The sequence below is a fragment of the Dermacentor albipictus genome, chromosome 7 (genome assembly GCF_038994185.2).
Source record: "Dermacentor albipictus isolate Rhodes 1998 colony chromosome 7, USDA_Dalb.pri_finalv2, whole genome shotgun sequence".
In the NCBI taxonomy this organism is placed as follows: domain Eukaryota; kingdom Metazoa; phylum Arthropoda; class Arachnida; order Ixodida; family Ixodidae; genus Dermacentor; species Dermacentor albipictus.
In genome coordinates this window covers 61,424,101-61,448,484 of record NC_091827.1, presented here as the reverse complement: position 1 = coordinate 61,448,484, position 24,384 = coordinate 61,424,101, and the positions used below count along the sequence as shown (strand labels likewise).

General features: G+C 51.7%; 1 protein-coding gene across 1 annotated transcript in view; it reads right to left on the bottom strand.

The window, feature by feature from the left end:
- LOC135904728 (uncharacterized) overlaps positions 1-24,384 on the bottom strand; it is a 44,824-nt gene that overhangs the window by 5,389 nt on the left and 15,051 nt on the right. The window contains exons 6-7 of the mRNA XM_065435664.2: positions 20,565-20,813; positions 3,368-3,553 (exon numbers count right to left, since the gene is read on the bottom strand). Coding sequence (XP_065291736.2) covers positions 3,368-3,553; positions 20,565-20,813 — 435 coding nt within the window. The remainder of the gene's footprint in view (positions 1-3,367; positions 3,554-20,564; positions 20,814-24,384) is intronic.

The window sequence follows — 24,384 nt, the reverse complement described above, 5'->3', positions numbered from 1 at the left end:
CTCCACAATCCGGGCACTGTGGGTCAATTTCTGGGTAAATCGTGATTCCGTCTGAAGGTCTGGTAAATCCTGCTTCCGTCTGGGTAAATCCGTCTGGAGCATCCTAAGCGTGATCGATTGAGATCTGCATAGATTTGGATGTGTTCCTCTTTGTAAGTTTACGTATGCAAGCTGCGCCCTCACGAAGGCGGAAGCGAAATATTTGGTCACCGAAAAAGAGTGCGTCACAATTTTGTCGGTGTTAGGAAATTTCGCCCTCATTTGTACGGCAGTCCTTTCGACGTTGTAGCTGACCATCACGCACTCTGCTGGTTGGCATTACTGAAGGATCCCTCCGGTTGCCTCGGTCATTGGGCTCATAGTCAACTAGAATTCGACATTCGCGTCATTTGCCAATCCAGCCGGCTACAAGCATTTTGAAGCGGATGCGCTCTCCCGGTCACCAGCGAAATCCGACGAAGGGCCACCTTGAACGTCGTTCTTTTCCAAGCTTTACGTCATTGTGTAATAGTTTCACGCGTTATTCAACGGCCTTCCTAGTCTTTTTTTATATTTACCTTTCGCTTTGTTGTCGGCACCCTCTTCTTCTCACAATTACTCTTCTATTCAATGCGTGACAGACCAGCCCTGGGCCGTCCGGCAAGCCGAAGATGCCGCCCGAGTCCAAAGACTTCGAGCCGCCACCTGAGGCTACCAGAACAAAAAACTGCCGGACCATTCATTAATAAGGTTTCTTCTACTTCTTCATTGCGTGTTTCTCTTCCATATTTGCCAATCGCCTCTTAATAATTCTACTGCGGGCAAGTTCACTTTCCCCGTGCTCTCGCTGAACCCCAAGTGCTTCAAGCAGGCCAGTGATTCCTAAATCGACCACTGGGCAGAGATCTTCACATTCTAATACATGTTCCATCATTTACCTAGCTTTCCTTAGCGAAAACAGAAGCGTTTTCGCATTGTGTCCCCCCATCGTAATGCGGCCACCGGGGCCAGGGATCGAGCCCATGACTTGGTGGCTAGAAGCGGTCACCATAAGAAGTGAGCCAGGTACCCCCACGAGTTTCGAGTTTCGTACAAAAATACTGTCAGGACGGTGCTGCGATCGTTCCGCTGCCACGGGATCCCCGAGGTTGGATGTGTCTGGATGTCTTCGTGCCCAGGACTTCAGACGTATTCTTGCGGGTTTAAATTAGAGCTTTAGGTTTCTCATTTTACGAGCTATCTCAGTTTTGTAACCACGGGAAGGCAATAAAGGTTGGCGCACTTGTACGAATACCGCGAATTGTTGCATGTTTGGTTGAGAAACGATCGATCATCACAGCAACAAAGCCGTTTTGAAGCCAAAAAGTGGGAAGTCTGGGCAAATCCATGTAGTATGCCCATCATTAAACCAAGACCGTCTTTCTCGAAGGTGTACAGCTCTCATGCATTGATTTGCGAGAGAGATACCTGGGGACTTTTGCGTCTTGGAATCGGCATTACCCTATACTCCGCTCCATACATAGTAGTCAACGTTGTGGAAGCTACGCAAGAAGTTCGGTCAAGAAGAGTTCTCACTCGGCGCGTTGCGCCCATGCTTCGCTACGCGTCAACAGTGTTTGCTCGCGCGAGCACACACGTGAGGCTCCTCGCGGCGGGTTGCAAGTAAAAAACACGAAAAGAACAACAAAAATGAGAATGATCTAAAACAGCGTTTTAGCAGCCGTACAACGCAGTCTGTTTGTTTCTAATGATTAAAACTTGTTTCATTCAATGCTGAGCCTACCTAAATATAAAAAGAAAACAGTTGCGCACAATTGCGGTCCGAAAACATCGAACTACATCCAAGTGCGAACGAAGCCACTGCAAGAAGTCTCTTGCCTCCTTAGCCTTGATTGCTACGTATGGAATGGAGTACAGGTGCTACGAAGGACGCGCCTTCCTGCGTTCTTGTCTAAGCGAGAAGCGCTACGCCACAGCAGATAAATGCTCCGGAAAATGCTCGCTCTTCGTTCACAACGCAATCCTTAGGCTCATGGCTGCGAGGTCTTAAGTTCGAATCACGTTTATGACGATTTTTTTTTGCAATAGTGCTGCATTTCAACGAACCCGTGTCGCCGAAAATTGGGTGTCGACGTTGGCGGACTTATCCGTAAGTGAAAATTTCCGCATATATTTAGGCATATGTATAGGCCACGCCTTGCTATATGACATGCTGTATATTCGGGTTACAATGCCCCAGCATTCTATCACTAAACTTGCCCATACTTTGTCTTCCATTCTTGACAAAGTTATTCCTGCGAATTTTGAGAATGACAGCCCACAAACAAATGTCGTGAAAGAAAACACCGACAGCGCATGCCTTTTATGTTACATGTTCTCAGACACAAATATTAAGTGCAAAGCAATAACAGAAACGTCAAAATGATTTTTTTCATGCGTGCCTGTGCCCAATTTCTGGGATTGGCCCACGCAAGAGGCAGCGTTTCTTCCAGAAAGCTCGCCTCCTTGCGTAGCGTTCGTGGCCAGCGTTTCCCTGTAAACATTACGGTTACATACGCTGCAGTTGCCGGCTAGCGTGAGAAGCAGTCAGGAATCTTTGAACGCTATCATGTTCCACTCTTAAAGGCGAAGCTTAAATGTCCTCCAAGTTTTTATATTATTTTCCCCATTTCCTTACGCAGTGCATGTCCTTTTATCCTTTGCTTCACCACCACGTCTGACCCGGAGGGTTCTTGCTAAGTTGAGCTACGCACTAGAGAGGGACGAGGTACGGGGAGGAAGATGCCGTCTTAGTGGCTACAGATTAACGTATAACAGTACTTTGTTTATTTAGAATCCATTTTATTCTACATTATCCATTAGCGAGTTATCCTGAAGTTCGTGCTCATGGCTAGGCCGTCGTCAACCACCCTGGCACTGGCGGTATAGTGACGCTGGCAAAATGGCGAGAGGGCCGAATCCAGAATGGGAAGCATCAAACCTTGTTACGTCCGCCCTAGTGGCACGGCTGCGAATCACTGACGCACACAAAACTGCCGCTTCGCCAATACGGACTCTATATCGGCCACAGCGCCGTCTTCCGCGGTAGTAGGCACACAAACAATTTGAACAGCAACGGACTCAACATTCCCCAGCAAAAAGTCTCCACATGTCTGCCTCTTTGAGGACTGTGGGGCAGGGCACATTTCGATAAAGACGGCCGATCTTCCTGACTTTGGTGTTGGCCGAACAACTACACTTTCAGCTCTCGTAGGCACTAGCGTCAACGGCCGCTCATATAATTTGGGTAGGAAACGACAGCATGCTTTAAAAAACAAGGATGTTGCTCCCGTCGGGAGACAGCGTTGCAGCAAAGCTCTACAGGTTTATCAAACCGGTGACTTCATACCATATCCAGCGGCACAAGGGTCGCTGCCACGCATTGCTTGTAGAGACGGTCGCGAGTGAGGGCGCTGGTTTGGTCCTCCGCAAAGCTGTACATCATGGCACCCATCTCAAGCGAGAGGCCCACAAAGACGTCCCTGTTGCCGTAGATGGTGTTACTCTTCTCATTTACCAGTTCCATGTTCCGCTCCTGCGAGTGAAGCGTCGGTTTCACACTTCCGTCTTGAGAATGCACGTACTGAGAATTATGATGATCGCTGTGAAACTCTAAAAAAAAGGAAGTGGGTTTTACATGTCGTGGCGGCAAAACTGTTCCACTTTGTCTTACATTTTCATACATTCTTGGGAAAAGTTATTTTTGTGATGTCTGATAAGGAACTATGACGAAATAATAACGCCATAGCGTTAAGGGCACCCTACCGCAAAATATCCGACGTCGGCGTCCCGCGGCAGGTGTCCAGCGTTGGACATCTTTTCAGGAAAAATGAATTTGGACCACGCATACCCAACAACGCAGGCCCTCAGGCCCTCCATGTGGAGCAACGAAGTTACGGAACTAATTCAATTTTCAATGTAAAATACGTAGAAAAATCGTAAAATACACCTTACACGCACCCAACAGACGTGATATAGCGTCGGATTCTAACTTGAATATGCGAGAAAACAAAATTCCATTGTGCGAAAACTCAGAAAAAGCACGAACCCCTTTTCCAGCGTTTCTAGTATTCACAGAATGGCCATAGCATCCCAGATTTGCGCCCGCAAATCTCAAAGACCCTAAAGCGGCGCGCCCGGTTCCTTGCAACACATACATATGGCGCTCGCCTACGTCGCATAGTGGCTCACGCAACAGTCCGCTCTTCTAACAGAAAGCTCGCCTTCAAGCATAGCGCTCGCCGCCAGAGTTTCCCGGTAGACATTAAGGTTACATAAGCTGCAGTTGCCGGGAAGCCGGCGAAGTAGTCAGGGATCTTTGAATGCTATCGCGTTCCTCTCTAAAAGGCGAAGCTCAAGCGTCCTCCATTTTTTCCTTACAGATCCGCATAGTGTCATATTTTATGCATTAGATAATAGACAGCTTTAGAATTGGGGACCTAAGTGTCTGAGTTCCCAAGTCACGTTGGGTGGGCTGCTCTTGGGTTTAGAGGAGCAGCAGTTCGAAAATGAGGTCAAATGCAGACTGCGTTGCGGACTACGCAGTGGGAAAGAATAAAATGGTGCCTGAAAGCAAGAAGGAAGAAAAGATTTTCTGACAAGTGAAAACGGGCAGAATGTATTTTTGAGCAAAAAGGGCACACAGTAAAGTGCAATAAACCTAACCACTGTGGTATTAGTTATGCGAATAAAGTATGCTTATTTAAGCCAAGCAAAGCCGCAAGGCCGACCCAAGACGGCTTAGGGGATCACGCTATCTTTTGTTTTATTTTTGGGCATTGGTCAACACAAGCGCAAGAACGGGAAACTGCCGTGGGTTATGCGCATGCGCACTTGGGGCCCGCAATTTTCTGGGTCCCCATGCCACTTGGATCCCCAATTCTAAACCTTTCTAACTAAGGTGCAATCACGTTTGACATCACCAAACTGACGAGCCTCTGCTGTGTATGGCCGTGGTGTAACTGGAACTATATTTCGAGGGGGGGGGGGGCGCACCGATTTATCCGGGCACGGGAAGGGGGAGATAGGTTGAGGGGGCTGGCAAGACTGCACGCTAACACACAAACTTTTTTTGAGGGAGGGGGTGCGCCTACGGTGGGCCATTTATTGGCTACGCCTTCAGTCTAAATGGCAATCCCGAATGGAGGGTTCTTACTGTGACCTATACGGTCGGCCTACGCGCCTACATTCTCGGGAGCCCAGTTCACGTTTCCTGTAAATGCAAAAAGTGCAAGACATTGCGCATGTTAGGGCGCCATAATCTAAAGCTATTGCAAAATTTCTATTCCAATTCTGCAATCAGCCCACCGCGACTGGTCAAAAATTTTGTTGGAACACCCCCACTTCTCCTGCCTGTCACGCGACCTCTGATGTCTGATATGACGTCGACATCTGATATGACATGCATATGACGTCGACATATGACATCTGATATGACATGCATCTGATATGACGTGTACACACTGATTATGCGTAATTTGTCCGAACAAAACAAAAATAGATATTTCTGATTCGACCCCTTTTTGCCATTATCCCTCGGCTATTGGTCAAATGTTTTCGGGCTGCTGCCACTTCACCTGCCTCTCACGCAACGTCACAAAACAGCTAAAGCTTACCGCGTCAAAGTGACGCGTAAGCGTTGAAGATGCAATAATATGCCGAAAAAAAAAACTGAATTTTCTTCTGAATAAACGCAGGCTGCCCCGTTCCGAAAGCAATAAAAGATGGCTGCCGCCGATCGCTGAGGCACTGGCTACACGCCCCTGCTGGATAGCATGGGTTTATTTGCGTGTAATAAAACTTTTGCGTGGCCGTGTAACGCTTTCGAGAACTTTCGGCAAGTTTACGACTTCGTTCTGCCAACTCTTCTGTGCTTAGGATCCGTTTTAGCGTCATTCTTAAGCTTTCGTTGCATGCCGCCGCGAATGTCGACAAACCACCGCAAGCTAAGTAAGAGAAAGAGGACCAATCGCAGACGCCGGCACCACCCTCTTCGACCGGTTATCAATATTCAGTGCAGTGGCTCGGCCCCATCGAATCCCTCTTCACTTGAGCATGTTCCTCGCCTCTTGTGAGCCAATTAGACAAGCTGCTCACTTCAGGCAATGTTATTTCTTTTAAAAAATAAAAGTGACCTCCTATGCACGAGGGGAGTATTTCATTGGTTTGTTCAGACAACCCTGCGGGGGACCGCCCGATGCTTGTGTCAGCGGTTACGCAAATTTGACGCCAGGAGTATGAAATAAAAACATATTGGAATAGCTTTACGTTACACGGCCCTTGATTACCGAAACAACCAACTAGCCCAGTTAGGACTGCCTTTGGCAGCCCCGGTTGAATTTAGTTGACAAAATAAACCAAGTCATTGAAGACTTCTCAACAGAAACAAATATTGTTTTCTTGTTGTGACACTTCTGTGTGTGTTTTGCGAAATTACGTTGTCGGAAGTCACCAGTAAGTAAATAAATGACTGAGGAACGATGTATATCTTCGTAAGCGTCTTGTTTTGTGTGCCTGTCTTTTGTTGCTCGACAAAAAAACGCCCATATATTCTGCACAATTTATCGTTCACCGTATGATGTTGTGCCTGCATGTATGTGAATTTGCATTGCTGCGCGAAGGACGAGCCAGAAAGACGCGCATCTATTTGCAGGTTACATTTACAACAGCGGTTGCAGCGCTGACTGGTTAGTTTAACAGCGCGAGCCCAGTTCGTTCTTCCTCCTCTTTTCTCAAGCGATGGTGCCCACGCGCCTCGTTCAAACAATCAAATACCACACACGTGTAGTATGATTCCCCGGCGGCAGAAGCGACGGCCCGGAGCGTCTAAATGTCATCACTGGGAGGGTGACACTGCTTCAGTCGTGTAACGTGTACGATATAATTGCGATGGGAAGCAGATGGGGCGTCAGGGGTGATCTCGTAGGGGAATGGAGTCACGGCACGAAGCACTCGGTATGGGCCCGTGTAACGAGACAGCAGTTTTTCTGACAGGCCGACCTGAAGCGACGGAGACCATAGAAGCTCCAACGCACCAGGCGGGAAGTGCACGTCTATGTGTCGCCGGTCGTACAAACGCCTACGACTCTCTTGGGATTGCGCTCACGAGCAATTCACGTTGCGTGGGCACAGCGGGCGATGGCGTCAAGCGCATATTCACTGGTCGGTACCGCGCAAACAGGGAGGGTTGTGTCGAGGGGCAGTGCTGGTTCTCGGTCGAACAGAAGAAAAAATAGGGAATAACCAGCTGTGTCCTGGCGCGAAGAATTATAAGCAAATGTGACAAACGGTAGAGCGGGGTCCCAGTCAGTGTGGTCTGAAAAGACATATTTCGCGAGCCTGTCTGTGGGAGTGCCATGGAGACGCTCCGTGAGACCATTTGTTTGCGGATGGTATGACATGGATAGCTTATACCTCGTAGCACAAGACAGCAGGTAGTCCGTGATAACTTTTGAGAGGAATGCCCGGCCCTGGTCTGTGAGAAGATGTCGCGGAGCTCCATGTAATAAAATCACGTCGCGTAGAAGAAAACTGGCGACATCTGTGGCGCAGCTTGTAGGAAGCGCTCGGGTGATGGCGTAGCGCGTGGCGTAATCCGTGGCCACAGCGATCCACCTTTTCCCAGAGGTAGCACGCGGAAAAGGGCCAAGTAAGTCCAAACGAACCCGAAAGAACGGTTCCGCGGGAATGTCGAGTGGTTGAAGGTACCCAGCAGGGAGCGTCGATGGTGTCTTGCGTCGCTGGCATTTCTCACATGCACCTACGTATCTTCGAACGGAGCGAGCATGTCCTGGCCAAAAAAGGCGTCGGCGGATCCCATTGTAGGTACGTGACACACCCAGGTAACCGGCCATGGGGAGGTCCTGAAGTTCGTGGAGAACAGCCGAGCCAAGGCGTTCAGCGATCAGAAGGAGCAATGCAGGGCCTTCGGTGTGAATGCTGTGGCGGTAGAGCACGCCATCTTGAAGTGTGAATTAGCGAAGGGAACTGTCGGCAAGTGACGATTCGAGGCGGTCAATGATGATATGCAAGGACGGGTCATGGCGCTCCTCGTCGGCGACATGGAGCAGTGGAAAAACAGAGAGAACACAGGCGTTCGTGTTAGTATCAGACGTACAGGTCGCATCTTCGACTTGGTACCGACAGAGGCAATCTGCTTCCTGGTGTTGGCCCACAAAACTCCACATGTCTTTGACAGGCTGAGGTACGGGAAAAGCCGTTACTGCTGGAACCTTCTCCGGGTCGGGTTGTACACCGGAAGCATAGACAAGATGGCCTAGCACTGTATTCTGTCGGCGTCTGAAGTGGCACTTCGATGAGTTTAATTTGAGCCAAGTCTTGCGGAAGACGTCAAGGATAGCTGCGACGCGCTGAAGGTTCGTGTCAAATGTAGCAGAGAACACTAAGATGTCGCCGAGGTAACACAGGCAAGTTGTCTATTTGAAACCTTGAAGCAGAGAGCCCATCATCCTTTCAAACGTGGCGGGGGCATTGGGTAAACCGAACGGCATAACCTAGAATTGGTAGAGACCATCTGGAGTGGCGACAGCGGTCTTTTCATGGTCTTGCTCATCAACGGAAAACTTCCAATAACCAGATCGATGGTCGATGGACGAAAAGTATTTGGCACCGTGAGGACAATGAAGAGGGTCGTCGATTCGTGTTAAAGGCAATCGTCCTTTTTAGTAATTCGGTTTAGGTGCCTGTAATCAACGGACATACGCCACGTGCCATCTTTCTTTTTGTCGAGCACGGCCGGCGGCGCCCAAGGACTCGACGAGGGCCTAAAGATGCCTCTGGCGAGCATCTTGTTTACATCCTGCTGAATAGTTTGCCTCTCTGCCATGGACACGCGATACGGCCGGCCGTGAATGGCAACAGCATCACCAGTGTTTATCCGATGCTTATCAAGGGACGTCTGACCAAGTGTTCGATTGTTGGGGTCAAATGTGTCGTAGTAAGAAAGCAAAAGGCGATATAGGGCGGCTGCTTGGTCGGGTGCGCGGTCCAGAGCGACCATGGGACGTAATGGTCCGTCGTGATTCAAGGCACCCTGCGGGTAACCAGGAGAATCTGCAGACGCGTCGGCTGCAAAAGCAGTGGCGTGGTCGTCTGTCATTGACCGGAGCGTGGCCACCGAGAGGCCTTCAGGTAACACTTGCTTCGTCAAGCCAAAATTGATAACGGGGAGACAAATACGATTAGCGGCAAGGGTTACGACGGAGTGTGGCGGTAAGATGTCGCGCGCCTGGAGGACATCACGAATAGGAGCGACGACATAGTCGCCTTAAGGCACGGTTGCCGTTGAGGCCAATTCGACGAAGGTTAGAGATTTTCGAGGTAAGCGAATAAACGCTGTAGGGCAGAGGGTGTTCGGTTGTTCGGGGCGAACGTCGGAAAGAAGTGGAAGCTCAAGGCACAGCGTACCGGTCGAACAGTCGATGAGGGCAGAATGCGCCGTCAGAAAGCCGAGCCCGAAGATTAGGTCGTAAGGGCAACTGGTCAACACGGTGAACAGGACTGGAATTTGGCGGCCAGCAATTCCTATTCGAGCAGTGCACATACCCCTGACGGCAACAGTGGCGCCATTGGCGACACGTATGGCTCGAGTAATGGCAGGCGTAAGATCTTCTTTGACGTGACGACATAGGTTAGCGATCATTATGCAGACTTGGCCTCCAGTATAAATTAATGCCGTCAACGGAACACCATCTACGTCTATTTGAATTAGGTTCGTGTTGGTGAGGAGCGTCAACGGAGGATTTGGACAGGACAAACGGGATGCAGCACTACCTCCGAGAGCTGCACGGCTTAGTTTTCCGTCCATCAGTTTGGCGAAAAAAAGCGGCGAGCTTGGGGCGACTGGGGACGACGGCGCTCAGGCGACGGCGATCGCATGGAGGAGCGGCTGTCAGTGGCATCAGAAGTAGGGTACACACGGCGAGGTGAATAAAGGCGAGCGTCGGTGTATGGGCGAGGAGCAGGGAATGAGCTTTACAATGGAGGCATCCAGATGGTGCAGCTGTGACGGGATACATGACCAACGAGGTGCCAGCAAAAGCAGTTCGTTCGTCGCCTGGGGTTCGTCTGGCATGGTCTGGGAGCGAAATACTGGTCATTACAGGTCGTGGATATGGGAATGGGTGCAGAATCAGGTCGGGAGACAGAGCAGGCGGTAGGGATGCCAAGGTCTGCAATTTCTTGTCGCACAACTGCTTGAATAATGGAAATGGTGGGGGCCGGCTGGTCAAAGGGACCATCAGGGGGTTGTGGATGAAGGGGGGCCGGACTCGCCGCTTCAATCTCACGGTGAACGATACGTGTGACGTTCTCTTGAAATGGTCGTGTGGCGGTAAGAGCGGAGAAAGAGGACGTGGTAGGGGTGTTTGGGAGCCGGGAAAACTGTGGAACGCCGCGGTGGCTTTTGACTACCTCGAAGCGGCGGCATTCTTTGACAATGACGTGGACTGTAGGAACGTCGTTATAGACGAACTAATGGAAGGGGCATGCGATGCCTTTCAGGATATGGCTCACTTTGTCAACCTCGGTCATGTGCTCGTTAACTATTCTGCAAAGCGCGAGCACTTCCTGTATGTAGGAGACCTACGATTCGCTCGACGACTGGACCCGGGCGGCAAGCTCTTTTCGAGCAGCCTGTTGGTGACCTGACGGGTTGCAAATAGGTCGGAAAACCACTCTTTGAAAGCGTCCCAGCTGGAGAGCTGGCTCTCATGGGTGCGCAACAAGACGGGTGGTGTCCCGTCCAGATAAACGATCACATTGGCAAGCATGTGGTAGGGTACCAGTGGTGGCTTTGGCTAACACGCTAATACATGCTGAGCCAGTCGTCGACGTCAACGTCATTTTGGGCGGAGAATGTTCCAGGATCACGGAGAGTCGGAACCGTAACGTACGAGGTGGTTGGCGCCGCAGGTGCAGGTGGCGAGGGGGTGGTTCCATCGGAAGCCATGGCTGTGAAGATGATGGTGCGGTTGCTTCAAGGCTCCTTTGCGAGGACTAACCTCCGCCACAATGTTACGCGAAGGACGAGTCAGTATGACGAGAAACTATTTACAGGTTATATTTACAACAGCGCTTGCAGCGCTTACGGGCTAGATTCACAGCGCGAGCTCAGTTCGTTCTTTCTCCTCCTTTCTCGAGGGATGGCACCCACGCGCCTCGTTCAAACAATCAAATACCACACTCGTGTAGCAGTATTATTCATCTGCGTCCCCGCCATGCGGAAAAGTTACAAAACTTCACAAGGTCTGAGAGCGGGCTAGTTGGTATTTCACGATGTTGTAACCTCGTCCTTATCGCCCATCTTTAGCTCTGTATCCCCTCATGCGCTTTCTACATCATAAAAATTCTCTATAGTCGGTGCTTTCTCCGAACGGCACTTAGCGCAAACGACAGACCACAATATACAAACTCCACAGATGCGCTATCACCTGATGCTTATTCGAATCCGCAGCGGACGCAGGTACACGGTTGAAGGCACAAAACCCAGATGCTGTGTTTCTCTGCCAGTGTGCCCCAAAGCAGTCGGGAAACGTGGCTAAAAAATAGGAAATTTAACCCACGTAAGCCCACTTAAAGGAACGGAGAACAAAAGCTTGATTGAACAAAAACAACCAAAAATCCAACCGAAAAACGGACAAGTCTAGGGTGATAAATTGTACTACCTTGTGGAAGCTAACATTCTATGTACTTACAATATCTCTCTAAAGGAACCTTCGCAGAAGTGTCCCAATGCAAGTCATACAACGAAGACATTGAACGTGTATAAACAAAAAACAATTTTCACAACACTGGAAAGTAAAGTTGGTTTAGTTTGGCACCAATCGAAATCTACGGAAGACCTTACGAACACATCAGCATATTGTTACGTAAGAAGACGCAACTGAAAAGCTATATACAAGTATATTTACAACGTAATACGCCGCACTTGGCCAAGAGGCAACAGCCCGCGCTAGCCTCCAATCGTTGTCGTCGTCTTCGTACTGCTCGCCTCTTCGTCATCGGTAATACTATTCCGTAGCACTACCCCCGGCGGCAAAAGCGCCGTCCCGGAGCGACTAAAGGCCGGACTTGGAAACAGTGTAGTAGGCCTTGAGCCTACTGACGTGCACAACATCACTAGGTGCCACAGTAGATGACGAGGTTGAGCTCACAGGGGCAATTTCGTACGTCACAGGCGTCACCTGGCGCAGCACGCGGTAGGGCCCTGTGTATCGCGAAAGGAGCTTCTCTGAAAGTCCGACGTGACGGGAGGGCGACCAGAGGAGCACGAGCGCACCAGGCGAAAACTGTACGTCACGGTGGCGGGCGTTGTACTGACGCTGCTGAGTGGTTTGCGAGTCCGTCAGTCGAGCACGGGCAAGCTGGCGTGCATGGTCGGCGAGAGCGATGGCGTCGCGCGCATACTCGCTTGTTGAGATCGAAGCAGGAGGAAGTGCCGTGTCAAGGGGCAAGGTCGGTTCGCGACCGTAGAGCAGATAAAAGGGAGAAAATCCGGCGGTGTCGTGCCGGGAAGAATTATAAGCGAATGTGACGTAAGGAAGGGCAATGTCCCAGTCGCGGTGGTCCTTGGAAACGTACTTTGACAGCATATCGGTAAGAGTACGGTTTAACCGCTCTGTCAGGCCATTGGTTTGAGGATGGTATGAGGTAGTCAGCTTGTGTTGAGTGGAGCAGGAACGTACAATGTCGGCGATAACTTTCGAGAGGAAGTTACGACCACGGTCAGTGAGCAGCTGTCGCGGGGCGCCATGAAGTAAGATAATGTCACGCAAGAGAAAGTCCGCGACGTCAGTGGCGCAACTGGTAGGGAGAGCCCGCGTGATAGCGTATCGGGTGGCGTAATCAGTTGCGACGGCTACCCATTTGTTCCCAGAGGATGACGTGGGAAAGGGACCGAGGAGGTCTAATCCAACACGAAAGAACGGTTCCACAGGGACAGTGATCGGCTGGAGATGACCGGCAGGTAGCACCTGAGGTGTTTTCCGACGCTGGCAGGTATCGCAGGCAGCAACATACTGTCGGACGGAGCGAGCGAGGCCAGGCCAATAGAAGCGGCGGCGGACGCGGTCGTACGTGCGGGTTACGCCAAGATGTCCTGCAGTAGGTGCGTCATGCATCTCAAAGAGCACAGTCTGTCGTAGATGTTTTGGCACGACAAGAAGAAGATCAGATCCGTCAGGAAGGAAGTTCCTTCGGTACAGAATGCCGCCCTGGAGGACATATCGGCGAACGGATGCGTCGGTAGGTGTAGAGCGCAGATGCTCGATGAGTACTCGCAGCGATAGGTCTCGGTACTGCTCATCGGCGATGTTAGCGAAGGCAGACACAGAGAAAATGCCGTCGGCGGTACTACTGTCGGCGTCGTCAGGCTCGTCTACCGGGTAGCGAGACAGGCAGTCAGCGTCCTTGTGTAGTCGGCCAGATTTGTAGGTGACAGAGAACGAATATTCTTGGAGGCGTAAGGCCCAGCGACCAAGTCTTCCTGAAGGTTCTTTCAATGAGCATAACCAACAAAGCGCGTGATGGTCGGTGATAACGGAAAAGGGTCGGCCATATAAGTATGGGCGGAACTTCGGAACCGCCCAAACTAGGGCCAGACACTCACGCTCAGTGATGGAATAGTTGCGCTCCGCGGGTGAGAGGAGCCTGCTGGCATAAGCGATAACACGGTCGTTGCCGCGCTGGCGTTGTGCCAGTACTGCGCCAATTCCGTGACCGCTGGCATCAGTACGAACTTCGGTAGGCGCAGAAGGATCGAAATGGACCAGAACGGGAGGCGTTGTGAGAACGTCGATTAGATGCGAGAATGCAGAGGCCTCGTTATCGCCCCACTGGAAAGGAGCGTCTTTTTTCAAAAGCTCGGTTAGTGGTCGTGCGATGGCCGCGAAATTTTTCACGAAACGGCGGAAGTAGGAACAAAGGCCGATGAAGCTGCGCACATCCTTGACACACTTCGGAACAGGAAAGTGCGTAACAGCATGGATCTTGCCTGGGTCCGGTTGCACTCCGTTCGCGTCAACGAGATGCCCAAGGACGGTAATCTGGCGACGGCCGAATTGGCACTTCGATGCGTTCAGTTGCAGACCGGCGCGACGAAAAACGTCCAGGACTGCCGAGAGGCGCTCGAGGTGCGTAGCGAACGTTGGGGAGAATACTATGACGTCGTCCAAGTAGCACAGGCATATGGACCATTTGAAGCCGTGAAGAAGGCAGTCCATCATGCGTTCAAAAGTGGCAGGAGCGTTACATAGACCAAACGGCATCACTTTAAATTGATAAAGACCGTCCGGAGTTACAAAAGCAGTCTTCTCGCGGTCGAGATCGTCCACAGCAATCTGCCAGTAGCCGGAGCGGAGGTCAATAGAAGAGAAGTAGCAAGCACCATGGAGGCAGTCAAGGGCGTCATCGATCCGAGGTAGGGGATACACGTCCTTTTTGGTAACCCTGTTAAGGTGCCGATAATCCACGCAAAAGCGCCATGAGCCATCCTTCTTTTTTACCAGTACAACCGGTGACGCCCATGGACTACATGACGGTTCGATGATGTTATTGGCAAGCATTTTGCGAACTTCAGCGTGAATAACTTGACGCTCAACCGGTGACACTCGATACGGGCGGCGATGAATAGGAGGGGCATCGCCGGTATTAATGCGATGTTTAACAGTTGTAGTTTGGGCCAAAGGACGATCGTGAAAGTCAAAAATATCGTTGTAGGAAAACAGAACGCGGTAGAGCTCACGAGCGTGCTCGGACGGCATGTCGGGCGCAATCATTTTCTGTAAGTCGGCGATGGTGCAAGTTGTCGACTGAGATGGTAGAGGAGGATCGGCTGAATGGCTGTCTACCTCAATAGATGCTATTGAGTGATCTTCGAATGAGCAAAGCTGGGCCAGAGACATCCCGCGTGGCAGCACTTGTGTCGTCAAGCCAAAATTGACCACGGGCAGGCAGACGCAATTAGCCGTAATAGATAAAACGGTATGAGGCACCGTGATCCCGTGTGTAAGGAGGACGTCTTGTATAGGAGCCGCGATATAGTGACCGTCGGGCACTGGTGGGGATGGCACTAGGTCAACGTAAGTCAGTGCCGTAGGTGGCAAGCGAACAAAGTCGACGGAACTGAGGCGACTGGGGTGTGGTTCAGCGGGATCCAGAACAGGCAGGTCAAGGCAGAGAGTACTAGCGGAACAATCAATTAGAGCAGAATGTGCGGAGAGGAAGTCTAAGCCGAGGATGATGTCATGGGGACAGTGGGCGATGACCGTGAATAGCACGACTGTTGAGCGATCGGCGAAGGAGACGCGGGCGGCACACATACCAATTACGGAGGCTGTTCCGCCATCGGCGACACGGACAACAAGCGTCGTGGCGGGCGTGATTATTTTTTTCAGGTGGGTACGAAAGTCCGCGCTCATTACCGACAAATGCGCCCCAGTGTCTATAAGAGCAGATACAGGAACACCGTCGACTTGCACGTCAAGAAGGATCAGATGAGTGGGCAACGTCAGTGGAGGATTTGGCGGCGTAGGGAGCAATGCAGCGTCACCTCGAGGCGCTGCATCATTCAGTTTTCCGGCTGGGAGCGGCGTCCGAAGGGAGTCGGGGGAAAGGAGCGACGGGGCTGGGGAGAGCGAGATTGTCGTCCTTGGGGCGAAGGTGAACGAGAATAGGGGCGGTTCGGCGCAGGAGAGTCAGTGGCGGCATTATCGGAGCGTGCGGCATAAGGACGAGAAGGGCCACCCGAGGGTCGAGAATAGGCAGTATAAGCAGACCGGGTCGGGGAAGTCCAGCGACTTCGACAGTGCCGAGAAATGTGCCCGATGCGACGGCAGTGAAAACAAATGGGCTTGTCGTCAGCAGTGCGCCATTCAGCTGGGTTGCGGAAACGTGGTGGGTAAGACGATGCGGGACGGGGCGGAATCGAAGAAGCCGGATGGGTATCAGGGTGATGGGCCGAGCAGATGGTGTGAAGGCCCATGTTTTCGAACTCCTGGCGGACAACTACCTGGATCAGGGAAACCGTGACTGCCGGTGCGTTGGTGGGGCTGGAGTCGAAGGCAGCCGGATAGGCGGCCTCAATCTCACGCCGAACGATCTTGGGAATATCGCCGGTGTTGTTGGGACGAGGAGCGTCGGCACAGGAAGAAGTCGCAGGGGTGTTGGGCAAACGGGCAAACTGCTGATCGATACGTCTGCTTTTAGCGAGTTCCAGGCGGCGGCACTCTTTGATAACAGCATCCACCGTCGCGACGCTGTTGAACACGAGCAAGTTGAAGGCGTCATCGGCAATGCCTTTGAGGATGTCGGATACCTTGTCTGACTCAGGCATGTGTGCATCAACTTTGCGGCACAGAGCCAGGACGTCCTGAATGTACGTGACATAGGGCTCTGTTGACGTCTGCACACGGCCGGAAAGCGCCTTCTGCGCGGCAAGTTTGTGACCGTAGGGGTTGCCGAACAAGTCTCGGAGCTTTTGCTTGAACGAATCCCAACTGGTGAGCTCCTCTTCGTGCGTCCGAAACCAAACTCGAGGTGTGCCACCGAGGTAAAAGACTACGTTGGCGAGCATGATAGTAGGGTCCCACCGGTTATTGCGGCTGACGTGTTCGTACAGGCTGATCCAGTCGTCGACGTCGTCCCCATCTTTGCCCGAGAATACGCCAGGATCACGAGTAGCAGGGAGAGAGATGTAGGTCGTCGAAGTGGCAGGAGGGGTCGGAGGCGGCTGAGTCGAATTGTCATCGCCGAGAGCCATGAAGCTAGGCTCGACGTACCGTCCACTGCGAAGCTCCGTGACGAGGTACAGGGAACGTCCACCTCCACCAGATATGTTACGTAAGAAGACGCAAATGAAAAGCTATATACAAGTATATTTACAACGTAATACGCCGCACTTGGCCAAGAGGCAACAGCCCGCGCTAGCCTCCAATCGTTGTCGTCGTCTTCGTACTGCTCGCCTCTTCGTCATCGGTAATACTATTCCGTAGCAATATTAAGCGCGTTTACTTCGCTGCTCCAAATATTTATCCGAGCACAGTACTTCTAAACACTCACACAGATGTTCTTGCATGCTTAGCTGGCTCTATGCAAACGGCAGTGTGTGGCTGCCTTGGCGCTCCGGAACAGGCTGCGTTGGTGGCTGGCATGGCTGACCAGCTTCACGCCTGTCTTCTTTTATGTTTCCTGTGTGCGTATTTCATTGGCTGGACTTTTTCTTAAATACAATGCACCAATTAGCCCCGTGACGTGTTTCACAGGCATAGCTAACATTCGATAACGACCAAGCAATTACACAATGCCGCCCCGTGAAAACCTTCGTAGAACTCTCTCGTTAACCGCTTTGCTGTGACACACCAACAAATGGTGCGCCGACGCAAGCCCCCGTCCCGTATGAATCGCGCATACCTCACAAATTTCGTGCGCGCAGTGGCCGCGATATTTCTTCTGTACGCTCCTTTGATCAAAGAACGGTGAACGAGCTTACACGTGTCGTAATGAAAAGCCAAATTTCAAATTCATGCCCGACTCCACGCCCCAGCGATGGTTTCGTCGGATAATCAAAGCCATATCTCGAAGGCGATTTCTTTTTCAACTAAATGCGCTGGAAGTATTTGCGGTACTAGGTACGCATCACGGCCGCCACGATTTATAGACCACGTATTGGTGTGTTCGCGCAGTATGCAATTACAGCGCTACAGACCGAACATTTTCGACGTTCCATTTTTCGCGCTAAATCAAAGTCCTGGAACTCGGAACCCCAGAAAATGTACACGCAGGCCACGGGAAGTTCTAAATAAATTAGCACCGCAGTTTATTTACGACACGAGGTCTTTAATTTCCACATCGTCGTCACGCAAAAGCACGCAGTAGTCAGGCATTACCACATTTCGAGCTCACTCTGGCTCTCGGTCGTCTGCTAGGCTTTCACTAACTGCGCGAGCCAATGCCCGATCTGCAACATTCAACGGAGCGAGCAGGAGTGAGTGCCAGATGGTCGCGAGCTACTGCCCCCGCGTGACAACCTTTTGCGTGATGACGTGGTGACACACATACCGCTCTTGGGTAATGATACCGAAACTGGTGTAAAATCCATTGTGTTAAGTTATTTAGCACACTAAGATGTTTGCTCGTAATTTTACTTGTTTTTCGAGGGCCATGATCTTCACCTAAAGTGTCCGCACTCCCTTCATGACCGACAGTGCGAACGTGCCAATTTAACAGAAGTGACAGCAGGTAGTAATTTGACTATGCATTACAGCTCGTGCGATTGCTCGTTAATGAGTGATGTCAAAAATATGGCGGCCATTGCGTGTTCACGGCTACTGCAATCTCTCCTAGCTCTATGAGGGCACCCACCCATACCCTTCCAGATTGGCTTCCTTTACTGCGAGAGCGCCGTTTTTTGGATGTGTGATTTAGACCCACGCCTATATCTTGTCAAGAGCGCATAGTAAGGAGATGTTGTAACCAGCACGTGCGTTAAACTTGCGAAGCGTACGCGCTTCATAAGAGACGCTGGAGTGGGTCGCCGCACCGTTTGTCAGTGTCCCACAGCAAAGCGCTTAACCACCTGAAGCTGCTTAGGAGAGCTCCACAGCGGTTTTAGTGCGGAACCTACGACGTGTGGCGGCATGGTATCGAACATATCAGCGAGATATCTGCCCGGTATGTTATCGATGTCTCGCGAACGTGTGGTGGCGTGGTATCGAACATCAGCGAGATATCGACCAGATATGATATCGATATCTCGCGATATCGAATATCAGCCACAATATCAGCTTGCAACGCAGCCTGCGTTGGAACGCCGAAGTCGCCGAATGACCAGGGCGTTGCTATATACGGGCAGCTGCACACCGGTGTCTGTAGAGTCAGCAGCGCTTGCAGCAAGAAGAGTCTGATATAGCAAAATGCATATAAGTGCTGCGACTCGGACGTTTTGAGAATAATCGGATATACACAAGTAAATGCACCGTATATAGTGAGGGGCTTGGAAAGTCTTGGGTAGATATCTGGCAGTGACATACAAGATGAATATCGTTTTCTAGGAGTGCGAGAATATTTTTTATATAGCTTCGTTCTTGATGCATGACTTTCTCGAATTCACTCACATTGGCGAAGGTGTTCGAAGAGAAATTCAGCATATAGCCAATTACTAGAACAATAACGGGGTGGCAATACTGACGATACTAGTTGTCACAAGGGAAATGAGCAGAACACTACCCTTAGCTTCGTCTTCGCTCTGCATACACCGCTAAGGAACATCATAGCGTAAGACGAAAACCAAAGAACAATGTATCTGCAGCCCAGCGTTGTTCACAGCTTACTCGTCTGTTACGGTCGCTGGCCGTTGTTTGACGTTGGGTACTATTGTATTTTGATGGAGTTTTCGAGCTGTAAGGCATTATATGAAAATGAAGGCCAGTAGAGATACTGTAATTTCCTAAATCCGAGAGTCCCTACAACGTACTATTGCGTTCTTCCCTATTCGTTGCGGCGGAACAAATCTAAAAAATATTGGTACGCAAAACTAGGCACCTTTGTTTGTTTTCGAGCCTGCGCCTCATGTGCTAAAGCCAATGTCGTGGGCGAAGGCCTGGAGAAAAGCGGTATCGCAAACGTGTTTAACTACCACAAAGAAATAATTCTGGTATAGCGGAACGGTCGCATTGAGAGAATCGACACACGAGGCTCTATTTTAAACACAAAACACAGATGACAGGATAGCAGAAGGCTAAAACCAGCGTATATTGGACACTGTGCGCAAATTAGGATTATTAAGGGCGATACCAGAGCTGGCATATCATATACACATTTTGACTTCACTTTCCAGGACACGCATGCTGCAGCGTGCACTGTGGTAATGGATGCAAGAATTACAAGGGTGCGGTCTTCTGAATGATTTACCGCGTGCCTTTAGACTACACTTTTTCTTGTGACGTCATACCCGCGACTGAAGGGTTCGCTGGGTTCTGCCGCCAAACTTATATTTCAATATGTGCGGCTGGCGGTCTTTGCAGTGACCGTGCTAACGAATTAACCGCTATGTTCCAACCATAAATGAGACATCGTTCGGGCTACACGGCGCACAACAAACGTGGCGGAGCTCGGCCGAGGTTCCCGATGCTTTGAAACGTGTCTCTGACTTAAGCACACAAACCATGTTGTGAGCCGGCTGCTAATAGGGCACGTCGACTGCCCACGTAAAGCTGTCTACTTTAGCCTAATGGGTATTTGTCGACTCTGCGTAGCTAAATATGCTTGAACAGTTCGTTTCCTAACCGGAAACCGTTCTCGTGTCTTTTATCCTTCATCAGTTCAGGTTCGGTTCAGGTTGAGGCACTTTCTAAGAATGCGGATCAAGTAGGTTTTAGTTCCGAGGACCGAATTTCCGGCCCCGGTAAGGTGATGGGTTCGAGTGTGGTTTGGCAACCTGGCCTCAAGAGGAGCGTCATGACGACGTTATAGTCCGAATACACGAATCGACATCTGCGGACGCACTTAGCACAAGAATATCGCTCGTATACCAGAGACGGATAGTCCTTGTTGGAGGCCGTGATGAAGGCCGGGGGCACGGTTTTGCACTTGGACATCTCCTCGAGCCAGTCGCTGACCGAGGAAATGGCGATCACGGTGTCGATCCCGGTGCCCGCATTCGCGGCTTCCTTGATCGAATCCGTGTACTTTCTCCAGGCGGGTGCGTCGCTGTAACCGATCCCGCCGATGGCGATTACGGTTCTCCTCCTTGGGTCGCCCTGTTGGAGCCGCTTGAGAGCCTGTAGCGAAACGCCATTTCAATGCTAAACATTCGGCAGATATCTGCCCGGTTGGGGGGGATTAATGAATTAAAGAGAAGGAAAATTCCAAGTAAAATGTTTTTAATGCGGAAGCATTCACTTGGAAGTGCCCCAGCAAAACCTGTCCGTCCCCTGACGCCTGGTATCTGCAGAATAAATGCATAATTGTTCAAGTTTAGAGATGTAATCTTTAGTATAATGCAATAGTAGGTGATTGGTAGCATTAGGAACACAATTTTGAGGAAGCTTAAGTTTCGCCTTCAAAAGTGGGAGGCCATAAATTTCAGAGATCCCCAACTGCTTTTCACGCTTCCCGGCCACCGCCGCTTTCTCGCGGATGCGCGGAGCCAAGCCAAGCCAAGCCAAGCGCGATGGTGGTGTTCAGAGGAACCGAGCGGGCCGCGCCGCTGGGAAAAGAGGTTTGTGTTTGAGTTTAATCGAAACAGAATTTGAGGAGCTGAATTAGTTCGGTAACGCGTCCGCGCCACGTGTAGGGCCTCGGTGATTGAGGTTCGGGATGATTCATAGGCCATCGACGGCCGACGCCGACATCGGATTTTTCGCAGCATGGGTCCTTAACCCTCTCACGCTACCCCCAGTGCTTGTTCACTCTGTGAGCAAGGATGATCAGCGAAACTGTGTTTCTGGGCCCCTTAATGGCGACGCACTCCATCGCACCGCGTGTGGAGAGTGCGTAAAGCCTGCTTCACCTCCGCTGCGGGCCACCCGGCATTGCACTACCTGCGGGATAGGTTAAAGTATGGGGATTACTTATCGCCTGCTTCAGCTCCGCCATGGGTGGGCCAGCATTGCACTACCTTTGTGGTTGGCCCACGTATGGGGAGTAGTTAACGCCTGCCTTAGCTCCGCCGCGGGTCGGCCCGGCATTGCACTACCTGCGGGATCGGTTAAAGTATGGGGATTACTTATCGCCTGCTTCACCTCCGCCGCGGGTCTGCCCAGCCTTGCGCTACTTTTGGTACCGGCACACGTGTGGTGAGAGCCTAAACCCTGCTTCACCTCCCCCGCGGGTCAGCCCGGCATTGCACTACCTGCGGGGACCCTGTAGAGAAGAGACCCTGTAGACACAAGAGAAGTGGACAACACGAACGCCGCACGGCAGCCCGTAACCGGCAAACTGCGTGCGGCGAGTTGCCGTGCCGGTAATCTGGATGGGCCTTTACGCGTTGACTGCAACAGCCGGCCGACTCCGAATGGGACCAGGATATGCGGCGTTCGCGTTGTCCGTTTCTCTCCTCTTATGTCCGTGTCTGAACGCAATTGCCCCTTAATTTTTAATATGAATCCTAACCAACTAGCTCAGCTTCCTGTCATTCTAAAAATCTTTTCTCTATGCTAGAGGCTTCTAGAACACTGTAGCCGAGCTAACCCTGGCCCCTGGCTAACCGAGACATGCACATTGCTGTCGCGGAGAGCAGTTGACATAGCATCTGCCAGTCGCATAGTTCGGCAGCTCGGAGCGGTTTCTCGTTCGTTTGGCCTTTCTCAATGAGAACGAGCGTCCACGTTACCGGCACGGAAACTCGCCGGACGCCGTTTGCCGTTCGCGGGCCCGCGTGCAACGGCGCTTTTTCTCGCGAACGGTGAGATTTCCTAGCCGTAGAGAGAACGGGCCCGGGACCCGTTTGTGCGGCAGTCGTACGGCGAAGCGGCCATTCAGCGACCGAGGAGTGGTCACTCTGGCACCGGCGGCAGCCTCACCGCGTCTGGTCGTTCGGCGCCGCCGATATCGTCGCTAGGCCTCTTACGGTTCACTTCAAAGCTAAAGCTTACGGCGCTTAGGAATGAATCACCGACTCTCACAAGCCGCAATATTTTCTTACCGTTGTCGCACTTCGCAATAATTATAATAATCGCGACATGCACTTCGAATCGGCGGTTGTTTACTTCTGCTGGCAGAGCACGCGTATGCGCGAGCAGACAACGCAGCGTAGTTTGTCACTATTTTTGTGGCCCACGTGACCAAGCCGTGTTGCGTTTCATCTCCAATGACGTCATAGCATCACGTGGAGCCCAGAAACCGACAACAAAATCGCTGGGTACATTAATGCTATTATTAAATTATTTATAGGGTATATATGAATCCCGCGGTATGTATCGTGCTTCCTGAAGCAGTACGCAACGCTTGAATTGAAGAACACATAAACGAAAATTTCGATGTCTCCACCCCTCCAACGCCTGCTTCAACTCCGCCGCGGGTCGGCCCGGAATCGCACTACCTGGGGGATCGGCCCCTGTATTGTGAGTGCTTAACGCCGGCTTCGCCTCCGCCACGGGTCGGCTCAGCATTGCACTACCTTCGGGATCGGTCCACGTATGGGGAGTGATTAACGCCTGCTTCACTTCCGCCGCGGGTCGGCCCGGCTTTGCAATCCCTGCGAGATCTGCCCAGGTATTGTGAGCGCATAACGCCTGCTTCACCTCTCCCATGGGTGGGCCCAGAATTGCACTACCTTCGAGATCCACCCACGTATGGGAAGTGCTTAACGCCTGCTTCAACTCCGCCGCAGGTCGGCCCGGAATTGCACTACCTGGGCGATCGGCCCCTGTATTGTGAGGGCTTAACGCCGGCTTCACTTCCGCCACGGGTCGGCTCAGTATTCCACTACCTTCGGGATCGGTCCACGTATGGTGAATTCTTGACGCTTGCTTCACTTCCACCGTGTGTCGGCCCGGCATTGCACTACCTTTACGATCTGCCCAAGTATTGTGAGCGCAGAACGCCTGCTTCCCCTACCCCACGGGTGGGCCCGGCTTTGCAATCCCTGCGAGATCTGCCCAGGTATTGTGAGCGCATAACGCCTGCTTCACCTCTCCCACGGGTGGGCCCAGAATTGCACTACCTTCGAGATCCGCCCACGTATGGGAAGTGCTTAATGCCTGCTTCAACTCCGCCGCGGGTCGGCCCGGAATCGCACTACCTGGGGGATCTGCACAGGTATTGTGAGGGCTTAACGCCTGCTTCACCTCTGCCACGGGTGGGCCCAGCATTGCACTACCTTAGCGATGAGCCCACGTATGGGGAGTGCTTAACGCCTGCTTCAGCTCCGCCGTGGGTCGGCCCGACATTGCACTTCCTGCGGGACCGGCCCACGTGCTGTGAGTGCTTAACGCCTGCTTCACCTCCACCACAAGTGGACCCAGCACTGCACTACCTTTGGGTTCGGCCCACGTATGGGGAGTACTTAACACTTGCTTCACCTCGGCATAGGTTCGTGGGGCATTTCACTACCTGCGGGATCGGCCCACGTATCGCGATTGCTTAACGCGCGCTTCACCTCTGCCACGGGTGGACCCAGTATTGCAGTACCTTCGGGATCAGCCCACGTATGGGGAGTGCTTAATGCCTAATTCACCTCCGCCACGGGTCGGTCCGGCCATGCACTACCTTCGAGATCGGCCCTCGTAAGGGGAGTGCTTAACGCCCAATTCACTTCCGCTGTGGGTAGGCCCGGCATTGCACTGCATTCGGGATAGGCACATGTATGAAAAATTACTGGTCTACGTTCGGACGCGATACACCAGATCT